Source organism: Sinocyclocheilus anshuiensis, unplaced genomic scaffold (assembly GCF_001515605.1).
Source record: "Sinocyclocheilus anshuiensis isolate Anshui unplaced genomic scaffold, SAMN03320099.WGS_v1.1 scaffold55, whole genome shotgun sequence".
In the NCBI taxonomy this organism is placed as follows: Eukaryota; Metazoa; Chordata; class Actinopteri; order Cypriniformes; family Cyprinidae; genus Sinocyclocheilus; species Sinocyclocheilus anshuiensis.
In genome coordinates, this window is record NW_015549647.1 from 2,312,557 (window position 1) to 2,330,046 (window position 17,490).

Genomic DNA, 17,490 nt, shown 5'->3' on the forward strand with positions numbered 1-17,490 from the left:
CATCTAAAATGTAAAACTCTACTCCACTTTCCTGCAGTGCTGCAGTTTTAAATTTATGTTCTTTTAATTCAGACACGAGGTCATGCTGTGACGTATCGATCTGCCGTTGGTCACACGGTGCCACGTGATGCGAATTCGCAGGCCAGAGTTCACCAAGTTTGAACTTTGGAACGCAGCGAAATGCGAAAACTTTTCGCATGGGCTTGCATTTCCGGTCTGACACATTCGCATGCGTATGAATGGAAGTCAATGGAGCGAAAAGTGCAGTGTGACCGCGGCTTTAGACATGGTTACCACACAGCTGGGATTAGCTTGACAGAAATAAAAATAAATAAATAAAATAAATAAAGTGCATTTACTACAAATAAATAAATAAAATTATTGGCAAACAAAATACATATTGCCAAATCAATTTTATTTTCTTTGGCTTTGCCTGTTCAGCTTCTGATCTCATGGATGGGCAGAAATGTGCTAAACGTGCATAAAAGCAATGGAAAACGCTAGTTACGTATGCAACTGTGGTTCTGTGAATTCCGGATGACCACCAGAGGCGGTGCTAAGCACTAGTGGATAATCGCAACATCAGCTAGATAGGTCAAGAAAAATGTGTCCACAAGGATATAAACCGCAGTAGCTCAGCCTCGGAACACTTCTCGTGCATTCCGAGTGACAAAGTTACATTTGTTTAACGTTTACATCATGTTGACAACTTCATGTGTGGTGCACTTGGAATATAATTTTGTTTAACTAGAGGGGTAATGAAGTAAAAGTTACTTGAATCATTTTCATGACCCATTGGCCAAACCCAAAGCTGAAGACGAGCTGGGTCTCGTCCCATTCTGACCCAATGGACTGGATGTTTCTATCCTCACAAACCAGCGGCAATGAGTGGTCAACTCAACAGGACAACCAATGCCTTGCCAAACTGCTGCCAATTCAGCTGTACTACCTCCGGGTGAAGCCTCCATTCCCCAGGGGACAGCAGATCCCTGGATAACGCATTCGCTACTTGATTGTCTGATCCTGTGAGATTAACTGCCTTTAATGAGACTAGCCAATACGGAGACCATTTGAGATATTTTGCGAGTTAGCTGAAAGGATGCAAGAGACCTGGTCCCGCCCTGGTGATTCAAGTGAAACACTGTCGATGTGTTGTCGGACCTGATCAGCACATGGCGACCTATTAAATGTGGCAAAAAGTGTTGTAGTGCTAGGTACACTTCTTTCAATTCCAGGACACTGATGTGCTCCAAGGTTTCCTTTGGTGACGAACGACCGCTGATCCCCCTCTGGATCCACGGTCTCTTCCATCCAGTTGATGAAGCTTTTGTTGTGATCACTTCCCAACAAGAACACACAACTCCTAGTGGCACTCCGGTCCTAAGAAATGTTAACATTTCCAGGGTTTCAAAGTCCGGGCACAAGCTGAAGAAACCACATCCATATGATGACGATGTCTCACAGAGTCAAGTCTGTTGCTCCACCTTTGGAAGCAAATCCAGTGGGATCACGGATGTAGCAGCAAATAGTTGTTGAAGGACGCCATAAGGAATTTTTGACTCCAGTCGAAAACGGGTTAGTAAGTAACAAATAGAGTCTGTTCGAGCATGTGACAGTGTGGAAGACATTGTGAGAGAGTTTAGTGTCATGCCAATTAACATTATGGACTGTACTGGAACCAAATGACTCTTCGTGTCATTCACAGTAAGACCCAGTGTCTGAATACATCCCAGCAAAATCCTGGTGTTGTGTAGAGCATGTTGCCTTGTTGGGTCACAAAGCAACCAATCACCTAAATAGGGAAGGATCCTCATGCCTTTGGTCCAGAGAGGAGAGAGGGCTGCACTCATGCATCTTGTAAATACACGAGGGGCCAGAGAGAGACCGAATGGCAGAACTCTGAACTAGTATGCTTGGTCCTGAAAGCTGAATCTTAGGAACTTCCTGTGGTGGGGAGCAATGGGGACATGAAAGTATGAGTTCACACTCACAAACCAGTCTCCTTCCATTACAGACCGAAGAATGTTGACTGTGTGTAACATACGAAAAGGAAGAGACTTTAGGAACACATTTAAGCAATGCAGATCCAGAATTGGCCAAAAACCTCCATCCTTCTTCGGAATGAGAAAGGATGTGGAGTAAAACCCATCCCTCTGACTGAGGGGAGGAAGATTTTCCAAGATTTTCTATGGCTTCTTCCTGCAACAGCGAACACATTTCTAGTGACAGGGCAATAGAACTGGACGGATCCTTGACAACTGTTAGAAGGATTCCTGTAAACTTTGGACGCTGGTGTCGGAACTGTAAAGTGTATCGCCTGCTCACAGTTGCCAGAACCCAGGGGTCGCACACTGACATTCTCCAGTAATCTAGATGTTGTACTGAGAAACGACCGACTGCTGGCCTGAGAATTTCATGGTTTCAGCTTTAGTAACTGTGGGGGGCTGTGGTCCCCCCTGATGGTGAAAACTGCGACGTCCCAGGGCCTCTTCAGCCACTCTTTGTCATGGTGGTATCTGAGGTTTAGAAGTATTGTGGTGGCGCAGTCGCTACTCTGCAATTAAGTAGCATGGATGAGCGGGAACCGGTGGCATCCTAAAAGAGGGTGCCCGTGGGGTCCAAGTCAGCTTTGTGTGGCTTCGGATAACTTCATTCTCTTCTCTAAAACCTCAGAGACACTGGGGCCAAAAAGATGTCCCAGCACAATTGGCAGTTCCCTCAGTGTCTTCTTCAGCTAATCTTGCCTGAGCAAGCCATACCTGGCGCCGAGCTGTTAGAAGTGTTGCGGAGAGTGTTCCCAGCTCACGAGTCACATGCCCCATAGCCAATAGAGCAGTCTGAAGGAACTGAAGTACTTTAGTGTCTGCATTTGATGACTCTAAGGTGGTGTTGCTGGCAAGCAGCAGCTGGCAGATAGCATTTTCTGCTCGAGTTATATAGGCTACTGACTCGTACGCCTTCTTCAACAATGCATCAGTACGTCCACATTGTGCACTTTGGCAGCATACACTGCCTCTTGGTGCTTCATCAGGTGATACAACCAATGCTGCTACTGGCTGTTTGATCTCAGGTGCCCGCCCCACTCCAATGGAATCAGCCTCTGCCACTGAAGCTAGAGTACAGGCTGTCTTTGACCTTTTTGATCTTTTTGATCTTTCCGAAGTCGTCATCTTTGCTGTCGGAGCGCCAGCAGCCGCTGATGCGCTTCGTTTTTGAACACGCCGCAGGGCTGAGTCATATTGTGCCAGGTTAGCAGTCGAATTAGGATCCAGTTCGGTGAGGCGAAGCGGTCTCTCGGACATTGGAAGTATACTACAATGCGAACATGGATCAGTCAGAGCCTCTTTTAGATGCTGAACCCCTAAGCACGAAGGGCAGCGATCGTTTCCATCATCGGGAAGAAGTGTGCTTGGACAATTTGCAACTCTGTGGAAAGTCGGGAGACAAGCGAACCGTGAGCCATGAATCCATCCGCACCGTAGGTACTCACACTGTAATAATACCAGCCCGGGAGGTTGAAGGAAAAAATCCTTGGATAGAACCAGAAGATTGTAATCTTGAAAACACTCAGAATCTGATATTTATCCGTCCAGGGGCCCGTTCTTCGTACGTTGCTTATTACATCCGAGATGAAATGTCCCATCCAAGATGATATCATCGCGCTAATCAGGATCTGGCTAATTCGGTTCTTCGAATGCACCTGTTGTTGATGATTAGTATGGCTGGATTGAGTTATCGGAGATAATTGCACGTTCATGGGTTGGTTTAAAAGGGGCTATGTATCGATACTCGAAACCACTATCAGCAATGCAGCGATTGGCTGGCGGCAAGACAGCAACGTAATGACATCATATAATTAAAAAAGACACCCGACGAAAAACTTTTATAAGGAAACAGCCAAGTGAACAAAACTACATAAATGGTATAATAGATAAATGAAACGTGCACTGTTTTTATTTTCTTACATTTTTTTTTACATGATTCCCAATTATTTATATTCACGATTTCTAATATTTGTGCAGGCTTTACATTTTTATTTCAATGTAGTAATTAGCAATTAATTAAATTTTATATTTGAACAGATTTGTTACGTGACAGCATTAATTCAAGTTTCTTAAGGGTCAAGATCATGTTATCTGCATCTCCTGCGCTCCATCAAGCCACTCCCATAATAGCTGTCATCACTCAAATTAATGCACGACTACATTATCTGTATAGCATGTGTGTAAGACTCGAATACAATTATGAAGTAATAATTTTATGACGAATAAATCTTTCAGTGAGTAAAACTGGCTGTGTCTGTAGTATTAAAGACTACACAACATTATTATATTATCTTTAAATTAATTTTTAAATGATTATTATTTTTAAATGATTGTCCCTGGATTAGTAGGATACTCCTGTAATAAAGTAGCGGTGGCTGGGATAGATTTTAAGTATCAGTTCTGCTTAAAAAGATGCAATCTAATCCAGTTTACATGAAATAAGCCTGCTCCCGAGCAGGTTTAAGCGTACGGACCTGTTGCTATGACAGCAACTCCGGGATGAGCTTTAAAGAACCAAACAATCCAAGATCATGCCAAATCGTCAACAATCAAATCCAGCTAACCGAGTTAGCGACGTACGAAGAACAGGCCCCTGATGGCAGTGCAGAGCGGTTTGCGTCATGACATTGATGTGACACCTTGTTGACATTTTTCTCGACCGATCTACCTAACGTTGCGATTATCCACTAGTGCTTAGCACTGCCTCTGGCAGTCAGGAGAAATGAAACAGAACTGCAATGGACCCTTTTCACAAGACTGTGATGACGCGTCTCATCAGTCATCAGCATCATGAATCCTCCAAAGTTTTTTGCATTTTAATTTTTTTTTATTTTATAACACTATACTTTGCATTACATTTCCTTTGCATCAAATTACAGAAAACTATTTAACGCTAATGCGATATTTCTAACACCGTGTCTATGGGAGTGAAGGTAAATTTGACATCGCTCTCTCTACTGACTGCCGTTATCAGTCTCTCTCTATTTTTTTTCCATTTTTTGAAAGTCATGAAAACACTTTCATGGATTTTTTCTTTTGCTATTTGAGCAAATGGGAATGCAAAAATTATATTTGTGGTAGGCTCCAATTCACTGCTATAGACGTTTACCCAACTATGATGACTTCTGCTGCTGAGAAACCCAGAAATGTAAAAAGGTCCATTGTAAGATCTGTCTTGTGTGTTCCTTAAAGGGTAAAGGTTTACCTTTAGTTGTTCTTTGTCAGTATGTGCAACTATAATCATTCCTGCAAGTTTATCCTCTGCTTGATCGGGCAGCTCTGACTCTGAACAGAGGTCCTCTTCTGGGTCTCTGGCAGAGGCATCAGTTTCATCCTCCTCTCTGCTGCACTGAAGGACCTCTGGAACACTGCTCTCTGTGCCATCAGGTCTGAGTGATGCCTAAACGTTCAGACAAACATGCATATTTTCTACAGTTACCATGACTACATTGCCCCTAGCCATGTTATGCTAACTGACCTATTTTCAGATGGGGTGGGAACACAGATATGCATGCTATAGATTTGAAATTTGCTGTAGTGGTGTGCACATGCTATTTGCATGTGACTTCGTAGGCTTAATGTCTAAATGGCATGTAAAGCAGCAGCCAAGCCCTCAAAGTCAATGAAGTGAAAGCATAAACTGACCCATTTCTAACAGAAGTCATATCATACATATATTCTAGTAAAATGTGTGCCATATTTCAGTTTATAATGACCATTTTCTACATCTCTAAAACCCTTATAAATGAACAGTTTTTTAAAGATCAGGAACCTTGATAAAAACTAAACTCAGCTAGAAGAATACGCACTTTAGAAAATTTAGTTTTTCTGGCATTTAAGAAAAATAGCATCTATTCTGCTTTCTCCTTATTGCATCTCTGTGACTGTTGCATCTGACTGGTGCCACAAAGCTACAGAAGTTTTTTGCTCATTTTTGCAGCTTAGTTTTAATAAACTTCACTAGGTAGCAGCAAGTTTTTAGTTCTGAAGTATTTTTTTTTTTTCATAAATCAAACTTCTTTATCTCAAATTAAAATTGGACTCTTCATGATATGACTTTAAAATAGAAGTCAAGTATGCAGAATTCAGAAACCCTTACTAGTGGTGGCCATTAAGTGAACTGCAACCAGCAACTCATTTGCTCATGCTCGGACTTGTGCACACATAACTTACAAGAGACTAAATGTGATTCAGTGGCCTGAAATATTCACCGTGAAGTTCTCTTTCAAAGTAAAAAGTAGTTGGAAATTACTTCATCAATGTATTGTTAATGAAAAATGACAGCGGTGAGAAAACTGTGGTTAAGAAAGCATCTGATCATATCGATGTCGATATGTTTACACAAGCTTTGCAATTCACCAGCATCATGTCGACAGATGAGGTAATTGAAATTACACCGTTGTGATAGTTTTATCATAAAGTATACTTAAGACTACAGACTATTTAGATGTGGCTATGTGAGACTATAGTCTGAATCCCTTTTCTTTGCATGGCACATTGACATTACAGTGTGGAAAACCTTTTTTGGTATTAATCTGAACATTGTATAAATATTCGATTAATGTGTCAGAACGGAAGAGAGGCTCTCAGACATGCATGTACATGTCACAACGTTTTGATTTTTCCCGGCAAAAACATCACGAGTCCTTCATTTAAAAATCAATCTACAGGCTTTCAAAGACAACCTAGGAAGTCGGAGAAGGTCTTGTTTAAGTTTTGTTACAATTGTTCACACATTGGCAAAAAAAAAAAAAAAAGAGATTAAGACATGAAAATTCTTACATATAGACTTTTTAAAATTAAAAGCAAACCTCTGAGTATTCCTTGTTGATCTCTCCATGACAATCGTCTGTCTCTGGTTCCTCTAGGTGGCAATCTTGCGCTGACCAGTCATTCGTCTGGACAGTTTGGCCCTTCCTCTTCGGCGTCTTTTTCTGCGAGCTCGAACTTTCGCTTTTTGCCCGGCGCTGTCTAAAGTGAGCAAGCTGCGCCAGAGGTTGAGAGACAGGTAGAGGGAAACGTACATCAGGATGAGATAGCAAGAACATAGAATCAGCATTGTGCTCGGCTTTAAACACGAGCCATGTCAAAAGTCAAATGGATGCATGATTGACATCTCACAATTAATCCAAATAAAATAAGCCAAATTCATCTTCATCTTTAGTCCATAATGTGAAAGACAACAGCAAGAAAAACAGGTTTAAAAAGCGGACATCCAAAACAATGGGTTCTTCATCTACTAAAAAAATCATCATCCTCTTCTTTTTTGGACAATCCCTGATCGTCAAGCATGGAAACATGGTGACGCTTGAAACACGCACAATTCTGCAGGAGATGTTTCTCACAGCTGGTTTAAGAAGCTTATTCCAGATTAAAAGCAAGCTCAAATGAGCCCTGCTGGACCAAATATGACAATAGTGCTTCCATGAACAAACATCAGCAAAACCCCTAAGGCTGTTAAATTAGTCACATGACAGCAATCCATCAACCAAACAGAACGTCATATGATTCCTGGGCAGGTCTACAACTATGAAAACATTAAGACCACCAAGTGGAGAGATGTGATCTGCAGAAAACCAAATTGAAAAGAAAAAATAAAGAGGAGGAGCGAATGCACATAAACCATGCACATAAACATGTATACTGTGACCAAACTTGAAGCTGCCCTCTGGACTAACCCTCTAATCTAGATCCGACTATGAATACACCTGAAAAAACGCAAGAGCAGGCTATTCCACTGGATTACATTTGACCTGCTTTCATAAACATGTATGGAATCAGTTTGTGTTCCACCCACTGACTGTCAAATCACATAAGATGTTATGAAGAGAGCCTGGGGGACCATGAGCCACAAATGGCATCTAGAACAGCAGCTTACATGCAATATTCGGGCCACTCTATGCAGCATCCACTGGTAACTAAAATGGTGTGCATATCAGAATTAAATATAAATAAGATCTAATATAAATATAATATTGCTTTTTTTGTCAACTTTAAAAGAAATTGGCAACTGAAGTTAGCAAAGCTGTGTTATGGGCAGATAGTTGATTGCTGACCAGTTAACAAAAGCCATGGCAACCAGCTAGTCACTCTAGAACTGGTTCATCTTTGAGCTAAATTAATCCACCAACTCACAACAATCCAGAAACATCCCATAAACTAATGTTAAATGCTTGAATATTAATGCATTTCATGTGGCTGAAGTTACAAGATGAAATTCAGAGTTTGACAGTATGGATCCAGTGCAAGCGCAAGATGTAGATAGATGAGGATTTGTTGAAATTGCAAGAGACAGTTTGGTTCAAATCAGAGTTGAATATTATAGACAAACAAGTAGTTTCATTCCATTTTAATAAACTTTTAAATAAAAAAATGTAAGTGTGACAATTAAACAAAAACAAAAAAGCTGCCACAAAATAAGATTAGAATTTTGTCAATACTCAAACACATGCTACAAATTAGTAATGACTGCTTTCCATGGAACACAAAAGATGACTTAGAACTTTTTCCAACTTTAAATTATTATTTTTTTTTTTACTTTTGTGTGCCCTGCATAAAATAAATACAACATGGGTATAAAACAACATTGGGGTGAGCAAATGACTACACAATTCATTTAAAGGGGTCATATGATGCGATTTCAAGTTTTCCTTTCTGAGAGTGAGAGAGAGCGAGAGAGAGAGTCACATCACAAACACATACCAGCTTCATCACTGTGTCTGTCACGCGACTCTGTTCCCCTTTCGGGCTCTGTCTTTACATTTATTTTGAAAGATGAAGCTCGCGATTATGGTAAGGGGGGTTACATTTCCTACGAGTGCTTGCGGTGTTCGGCCAATCACAATGCACTGGGTCAGCTGGCCAATCAGAGCAGACTGCACTTGTCGGAAGGAGGGACTTTGTAGAAAACGAAGCGTTTGAGAGAGGCGGGGCATAGAGGACCTACAATAATGTACAGTATTTGAAAAATAATGTGTTTTTTGAACATTAAAGCATGTCAACATATTCTGTTACACCAAATACACAAAATAATGATCTTTAAAAAAGCATCATATGACCCCTTTAATGAGAACTGAAATGCATCCTTGCAATGTTGAGACTTTAATCGTGTGGTGCCTCCTACAGGTCTCTTTATAAATAACAGTCAGTATTCTTCTGTGGACTGAATATTATCATCCAACAATATGAGAAAGTATTTAGTTAATGAATGTAGCCAATATCGTGTTGTTTACATCATTTGAAGCGTTTGTCCTTCAAAACGAGGCAAAGAAACGCCTAACAAAACGAGAAGATGCCACTTCATTTTTGCTGTCCTCTCATTGCGGATAAAGTGCAGTTCCCGTCAAAGCTCTCTTACGCTAAATATATACTGTAGATACCTGTGAGCTGCACTGATCCTGCCTAGAGACAGAGCTGTATCAGATTCCTCTCAGCAAATCGAACTTTATTTGCAACATAAGACAGCCTAACATAAGCATAAAAAAAAAGCTTTTGCTGCAACGCCAACAAACATTTACCCCAAATTTAAACGCAAACTAAACAAATACCCAAAGCTACATATTACCAAAAACAACAAAAAAAGCGCAAAACTTCCAGCTGAGGAAGGCTGCTCTGATTTCGTGAACCAGTGCAAATAAACGACATACACTCAGAAGAAATTTGGAGTTCAAGCTTCATTTTGTCCATTATGAATATGACATGATATTAATCAAAAACTCATCACAGTGAATTATGAGAAAGTTGGGCACAGATACACTGATAAATTGAGTCGGGCTGAGTAGTTGCTCATACGAACAAGTTTTATAATAAGACATTGTGCAGCAAGAACAATGGGAGTGACTGTGACATCTGTGGCTGTCCGAAATACAAGCGGATCTCAAATAAAAGCAAGAAAAAACATATAAATAAATGTGGTAGTTGATATAATTACAGACAAAACGAACAACAAAAGAATATTCAAATTCACAACTAGCCTATGTAGTTACTCTGCTAATGTTAGCGCTTACCTTTGCTCGTCCGGCTTCTAATTTTCTCTGCCTTTCATCCTGATCCATTTCCTGGATCAAGGAATTTCATGGGAATGAAGGAAACACTCAAGGGGACGCCAATCAGACTGAAACTGCGTTTCTCTAAAACTCCTTAAACGAATTTTTTGTAATGTTTTGTGAGTTCAGAGATTTTCCTAAGGAGTAACTGTCAGTGTAATTTTCAACATGGCCGCGAAGTGTGCTTGCTTATCCCCGCCTTTATCAGATTGACAGTCAGCGAGAACCTATTAGAACAAAGGATGTGAACTTGTCAGCCAATGACATTTCTTGTTGCAGAAATACACCTGCTATTTTTAAAACGCCCTCCTTTAAATGCATTGGGCCTGAATGACCAATTAGAAAGCGAGTGCAAGCATGACCCTTTGATTGACAACGTCTAGAGCCTATTGCTGTGCAGGATAGTGAGAAATGACATCCTCCGTGGGCTGTGTATTTGTTGTGGTAGTCGTGTTTCCGATAGTGGATGTGATTGACAAATGAGAGACGCGGGTAAAAGTCCGGGTGAATAAGATTAAGCAGTAACGACAGCTGAATCGACGTAACAAAAGTTGTTTTCTTCACTAATAATATAAGGCACAGTCTCATAAATTGTATCGCCAGTTTAATATAACACACTTTGAGAATATAATATTATAAGTACTGAATAATAAACAAAGATGATAAATATAATCATTACCTTTTATTTGGAGTATAAAGGTATAAAAATATATAACAGTATTTAGAAATTTCAATTCTACATAACAAGTAATTATTATTTTATTATTATTCCATATTTATAAATGCTCAAATTACACATAATTGATTTTGTAAATAATAATAATAAAGTTTCCATACCCTTTCTATTATTACATTTTGAGGTTTTCCTAAAATACAAATTCAATATATTTCGTTGGAAGCTGCAATATGTTCTTCCATTTATTTATTTTATTTTAGAGTACTTTACTATGGGTCCACCATAAACAAAAGAGCCTCGGTCTGTATTTCTAATGTAACTTAGCAACTTGAGTGTTGGGCAAAGAACTCTGCAACACAGATATATTCTGACAACAGACACCCTTCTACAGCAAACATGGACAATAATTAATTAAACGTATCTACGAAGTGTTTTTAAAATGGCAGACCCAGTGGTTGACCAAATGACAAGGCTGAGACTGAAGATGTTGGAAAAGGTAAGTTGGCTTAATGTGATAAATATTTATCGGTTATACATAACTGACATGATATTCTTTCTTCCTTGTTGACAACATTCTATCATGAGACCAAACTTGTCAATTAAAATACTTAGAGACTGGAGAATGAGAGAAATGACAACATTGAACGAGAAGGGTCAGCGTTTTTCACAAGTACACAGACAGTAGTGATTTTTTTGTATGATCAGGGAAGGCCACACACATGGGCTGGATCTCAATATCATTATCAACCTCTTCTCGGGCCACTCGAGCCTGTTCCTCCTATCCATATCCACCAAAGTGCACCACCTGCACCTGCACCTCCACCTGCTCCTCTCCCTCATCCTGCCCCTCAGCCCCCTCAAATCATTCAACACACTGTATGAAAAGTTCACACCTTTAGTTATACTGGTTTGATCATACACAGAATATCTACATTTACTATTCCAGTTCAATTAATGGCTTTACAGCTGTTCTAAAATATACAAGTACATAGACAATTTGTGTGTGCATTGTGTGTTACAATGATATGTTGCTGGCCCTCTTCTGATAACTTATATTTCTCCTTCCACAAGGTTCCTCAACAACCAGCCACCATTATCCAGCAGTTACCACATCAACAGCCTCTCATAGCACAAATTCCACCCCCACAAACCTTTCCCTACAGATCAGGAAGTATTAAAGAAGGTATATAGTATATATCAAATACAGAAATAAAAAAAACTGTTATTGTACTGTATACTAAGCCAAAAAAAAAAAAGCAATTAGTAATAGTGATATTATGACATTTAAACTTGCCTAAACGTACTTTCCAACAAAAGAGTAATTACAAGATTTTTTTTTTTTATTTTTTTTTTTTAATACACTACTGTTCAAAGTTTTGGGGTCAGAAAGATTTCGTTTTTTTCATTTACCAAGGACAAATTATTTAGCAAATGATTTTAATAAAAAAATATTTTATATATTTTTTATTGATAATAAATTATTATTTTTATTTATGATTCAAATATATTCCTATTTTACATAATTTTTATATAAAATTATATTTTACAATATTACTGTTTTGACTGCATTTTTTTTTTAAATAATATAAATTTTTTTATAAATGTAGCCTAAGTGAACATAAAAATCTTTTTTTTTTTTAAACAGAAAATTTTACTGACCCCAAACTTTTGAACAGTAGTGTAGCTAGTGATTCAAGTCGCATGCCTGAAATATAGCCAATAAGAATAAAGTACTACATGGAGTTTTAACGACACTTCAAGATTTAAGCTTGGACAAAAGTTCTCTACTTTATTATTCTGATGACAGACATGGTGGAGTTGATGCTCATGCAGAATGCACAGATGCACCAGATCATCATGCACAATATGATGCTGAAGGCTCTTCCGCCAATGGCTGTGTACCCAGGAGGAAGCATCAGTCAAATCACACCTCTATAGCCTCACATTCAGGGCAGGTAACCATCAAGAGATGTTGTGTTCAGCTTAAACCAAGTTGATATCTGTACATTTTACAATATGTAGTAATGCGTTAGAATGCTCATTTGATGTTGTTTAGGACCTTCATTCAACAGTGAGAGGAGGGGCTGTCCATCATCAGCATCACTACAGCTCCCATGTACCACCTCTTCCTCCAACTGGCTACTCTTTTTGGCCCTCTTTGATGCCAGCAGGACAATTCGGGACTCATCAGCCAACAGTGCAGCATGTGATTGGTCCTGTAAATCTCCCCCCCTTAAACACATGAGTCATCAATGTAACAATACCAATAAATAATTATAAAATAAAATAAAAAAATACCTTTAAAATCATTGTTTTATTTTAATTATGCATTTAAAAATGGATCAGAAATCCTTTCCAGTTGATTAGGTAAGTCCTCAACTGAACTTTATCATTTATGAAACCTAGTGATGTTTACATGTGTTGTTCATACATACATGAGATTTTACAGTGAGGTCTTACACATTCTGTACAGTACTAATGTTTTTGTCATAAAAATAAAAAAATCACTACATAATTCTCTTAATCCATCATTAGTTATGAGTATCTTGTGCTACGTTTCAATGTTTAAAACATTCACTGGTCAGTCATTGTGAATCATATAATCATAATATTCTCATGTTAACTTGTTTTGCCTTGAAGAATGGGAATTGATGCTGTGAACTCCAGGACTCCACTTGGACTCTGAGGTAAACATAGGGTAATTTTATTATCTTGTTCACTAATATTATATATTTTTCTAAGATATTAGACGTCAGTGCACCTAATAGGCCTACCTTTTTTTCCTTTTACCTTTTTCTAGACAAATTGCCAAGGGCAGACGGATCCCTCTTTATCTTCAAAGACAGATGATACATCGACATGGAGGTCTGACATCAATTTACAATTTTCAATAGTTACATAATTTTGTTATTCATAGGGATTTGTTGTGATTTTTAATTTTGTTGTATTTACTGAAGGATTAATTAAATATTATAATATTAAATAGCAAAATAAGTGCTCGGTTTAATTAATATAAATGTTTTTTTAAAAAGTCACCTGGTATGCAGGTGTAGTCGTGGCTGTTTTGCCATACAACAGACCCTTTTAAAATGTACAGTTCATGTCTTTGTAGTGTAGTCATAAGGTTACTTGTCATACTTTAAATAGACAGTACATTGTGTAACGCTGTCATGCGCAACATAAAGCTTAGCTGAAGCTAAAACTGAGGGAATGCCATGGACATAGACACATTAACGGACATAGAACATTCATCAAGTAAAACAAGCACACCCACTCGATATTTCTTCCGCTTTGAGACACGTGATGGTCAGTTGCTCATCTGATTGGTTGCATGATGAGTAAATCTAATCGCTTTACTCACATAGCCTACCAAAAATTCAAAATCAGCATACACGTAATATACGGATACAAATGTAAGTAATTAAACTGTGTGCAGTTTGTAATAAAACATTATTTCGTCTGTTCCATTTTATAAACTGTTTCTTTCACTGAACCCAGATCATTACCAAGTACAGGTGCATCTCAATAAATTAGAATGTTGTGGAAAAGTTCGTTTATTTCAATAATTCAACTCAACTTTCTGTTTGCTGCTCTGCACTGCAGCGCCTTAACTGGCGCTGTAAAGGAACGTCAATCTCAGACAGACACTCTTGGGTAATTGGGCGGCAGTGGAGAGTGGGAGGGCCTAACCGACGAGCAGTGGTGTGGTGTCGCAGTTGACAAATCAGTGAAACGCACGGCCACGGAAGGCTTTTGAAACACGAGTGGGTCAAATTTTCGGTTTCAAAACCTGCAATATAGACCTGGCACTAACAAACCAAGCGGAGTCTTATTCATCGTGGTGGTTTGTGATGTATGAATGGATAGTTGACGGATTATCGTCGCTCTTCGTGCCTTTTTCTGGTGAGAAATTCGCAGCCTGGCCTAGTGAGCACTGTAACGGTGTAGCTCGAGCTGCGGGCACAGACACGCAGCGGCTGGAGAACAGCAGGCCCGCCAAACGCAACTATCAAAGGTGTGGTATTAGTCTGTTTGTATTCCTCGGTTCTGAATAAACCTAATTACTATTGGTTTCTGTTTTAATTAAGACACAGTGCCTTGTTTTGTCTGGTGTCAGTTTGTTTCTTGTTCATTTACATAAACAATAGGCAGTGTAGTACATTACATTTGTCTTCAGGGGCAGGAATCAGTCCAATGTAAACAATTCGTCAATAGACAGTCTACTTACAGCAATCAGTCACCATCTTTGTCATTAAATTAATAGGATACTGTCGAACATGAATTTAATTTATGAAATGTTTGTTGTGATTTAGAATTATTACAGATCTGATGTCGTTAAATGGAGAGTATAGATAACGTCCTTTTCTGTTAACGTTAGTGCCTGCACAATATTGCAAAGCTGTATAAATATGTATGTTCTTTAAGAAAGACGTGATGTTTTCTGTTTACCTCAGAGTCTATTGGTTTAGCGATTTTCATTTTATTGCTTTTATTTGAAAGATTTTTTTTTTGTATTAAAGGTATAGTTTAGTTAAAAATAAAAAAAATTGCTGAAAATGTACTCCCCTTCAGACCATCCAATATGTAGATGAGTTTGTTTCTTCATTGGAAGAAATTTAGGGTTACATCACTTGTTCATCTTGTGTTCATCTTAATGTCTTGTGAAGTGAAAAGCTGTGTTTGTAAGAAACAAATTCATCATTAAAGGCAGAGTAAGTGATTTCTGGTAGCCAATGTTGATATTTGAAATCACCAAAACAAACACGCCCCTACCCCAAAAGGGTCTTGCCCCTATTTTGATAGCTCCGCCCCACATATACATACGCAACCCAGGCAACGATTAGTTCTGTGAAACAAAGCAAAACCAATGTTACACCGTGTCTACGAACGTGAGTGGCGCGGCGCAACAAATCCCGACAGAAAACTGCTGCCGGGTTCTATTTATGACGTGCTGACACAAATTTCAAATGGTTTTCAACGGTCGTTTGATCGCGTCCAGTGTAGGCAGACTTTAGCTGTAAAGTGTTTTTGAAAAATCACTTACTCTGCCTTTAAGACGTTTTAACTTTAAACTGTTGCTTCTGGCCAGAAAATGAGTCAATAATAATGCTTCCTCCAGTGGAAAAAAAATCCATCCCCTGTTGTCCTCTCACTGACATGCTTGATCTGTGCATATTTCTCTCCTGATTCAGGCGAGATGACGTTTTCACTGGAGAAAGCAGTATTATGGATAGAGGGCTTGTTTTACCTAGAAGCAATAGTTTGAAGTTAAGTGTTTTGATGGATTTGTTTCTTACGAACACGCAGCTTTTCACTTAACAAGAAATTAATTGATGGACTGGAGTGGTGTGGATTACTTGTGGATTATTGTGATATTTTTATGAACTGTTTTTACACTCATTCTGACGGCACCCATTCACTGCAAAGGATCCATTGGTGAGCAAGTGATGTAATGCTAAATTTCTCCAAATTTGTTTAGATGAACAAACTACATCTTGGATTACTACACCCTGAGGGTGAGTAAGAACATTTTCTTCATTTTTGAGTGAACTAGTCCTTTGATGCATCTGTTGCACTGACCTGAAGCGTTTCATTTTCTCTTGGGTTGCAGTGTGTACTCCGCTGATTGTGTGACAGAATATCCAGAGGTCAAAAGAGCAAGACATGGTAAATATTTAGATGAGCTCTTCCACGTAAATAACAGTGCCGTATTAACATTCTCAGTCACCTACCATCAAGGCTTTTATTCATATATCTGTCATCTTTCTACAGATGTGATCATTAGGGTTGTCAAGAAGACTTTTGCAGGGATTGCAGGGCTGTTCCGATCAAGACACCACAGAAAGGCAGAACATGAAAAGCAGAAAACCTTTACGGAGGTATGTTCATATAATCACCACTAAGTGATTGCAAATACATGCATTGCTTGTGCAGCCTTGGTTTCATGCATTGTGTACATTGTCTTGTTTCTTGTTTTGCACACTGGTGGCTCAGGTTGGCTGGGTTGCTTTTATGGGTATTGATGACATACACAGCAACAGCCTGAGTTCATGGATTGAGAGTGACGGAATGGGTGAGTGTGATTTAACTGTCCCCACATGTCTCTGTGATCTGGCAAAGAATTTAACAGACATGCGTTACCGCTCAAAACGTTGGGGTCGGTACAAATTTTTTTGTTCTTTGGAACTTTATATTCATCGAAGGATCCTGAAAAAAAACTATATCTCAGTTAGGGCTGGGCGATATAGCAAAAAAATTTATCAACGATATAATGTTTCATATCGTTCGGTATCGATAATTATTGACATTTTTATAACCTTTTTTAAAACAAAAAGCAATAGAATTTTTTTTTTTTTAAATGTAACCACTGTATTTATAATTAACACAATTTATTGAGACAAACAACAGATATTTTTTGTTTTAACAATCAAACACAATAAAAAATAAACATATCTAATTTCTAATATTTTATATGCAGATTAAATAGGTCTTTATTGTATAGGTCTAATTGTCTCCCGAGGCCACAGGAGGGCGCAATGAGCAAAATAATGCAGCGCATTTAGCAAGTAACTCTATAAAAATGTGCATTAAATTAAACTAAATTAACTCATAAAAATCAAATATAATTTCGTAAATTGCATAAACAATTATGAACAAAACAGCATCATGTATTTATGCATTGCTTAATCCAAAGAGCCGAAGCGCCATTCACACAGACTGCATT

General features: G+C 38.6%; 2 protein-coding genes and 1 pseudogene across 3 annotated transcripts in view; 2 read left to right on the forward strand and 1 right to left on the reverse strand.

Moving 5' to 3' along the window:
- The window catches only part of LOC107660059 (pericentrin-like), a 56,594-nt gene extending 46,335 nt beyond the window's left edge, over positions 1-10,259 (reverse strand). Inside the window, 3 exon segments of the mRNA XM_016449241.1 lie at positions 5,251-5,445; positions 6,857-7,030; positions 10,052-10,259. Of these exon segments, the coding sequence (XP_016304727.1) occupies positions 5,251-5,445; positions 6,857-7,030; positions 10,052-10,099 (417 nt within the window). The 5' untranslated portion in view covers positions 10,100-10,259.
- A 946-nt stretch (positions 10,260-11,205) lies between these two features.
- On the forward strand, positions 11,206-13,452 carry LOC107659997 (uncharacterized protein C21orf58-like; annotated as a pseudogene).
- Positions 13,453-14,450: 998 nt separating this feature from the next.
- The window catches only part of LOC107660060 (sentrin-specific protease 2-like), a 16,323-nt gene continuing 13,283 nt past the window's right edge, over positions 14,451-17,490 (forward strand). For both annotated transcript variants that reach the window (XM_016449242.1, XM_016449243.1), the window contains exons 1-4: positions 14,451-14,781; positions 16,378-16,433; positions 16,539-16,645; positions 16,761-16,839. In XM_016449242.1, coding sequence (XP_016304728.1) covers positions 14,618-14,781; positions 16,378-16,433; positions 16,539-16,645; positions 16,761-16,839 — 406 coding nt within the window. In that variant the 5' untranslated portion in view covers positions 14,451-14,617. The remainder of the gene's footprint in view (positions 14,782-16,377; positions 16,434-16,538; positions 16,646-16,760; positions 16,840-17,490) is intronic.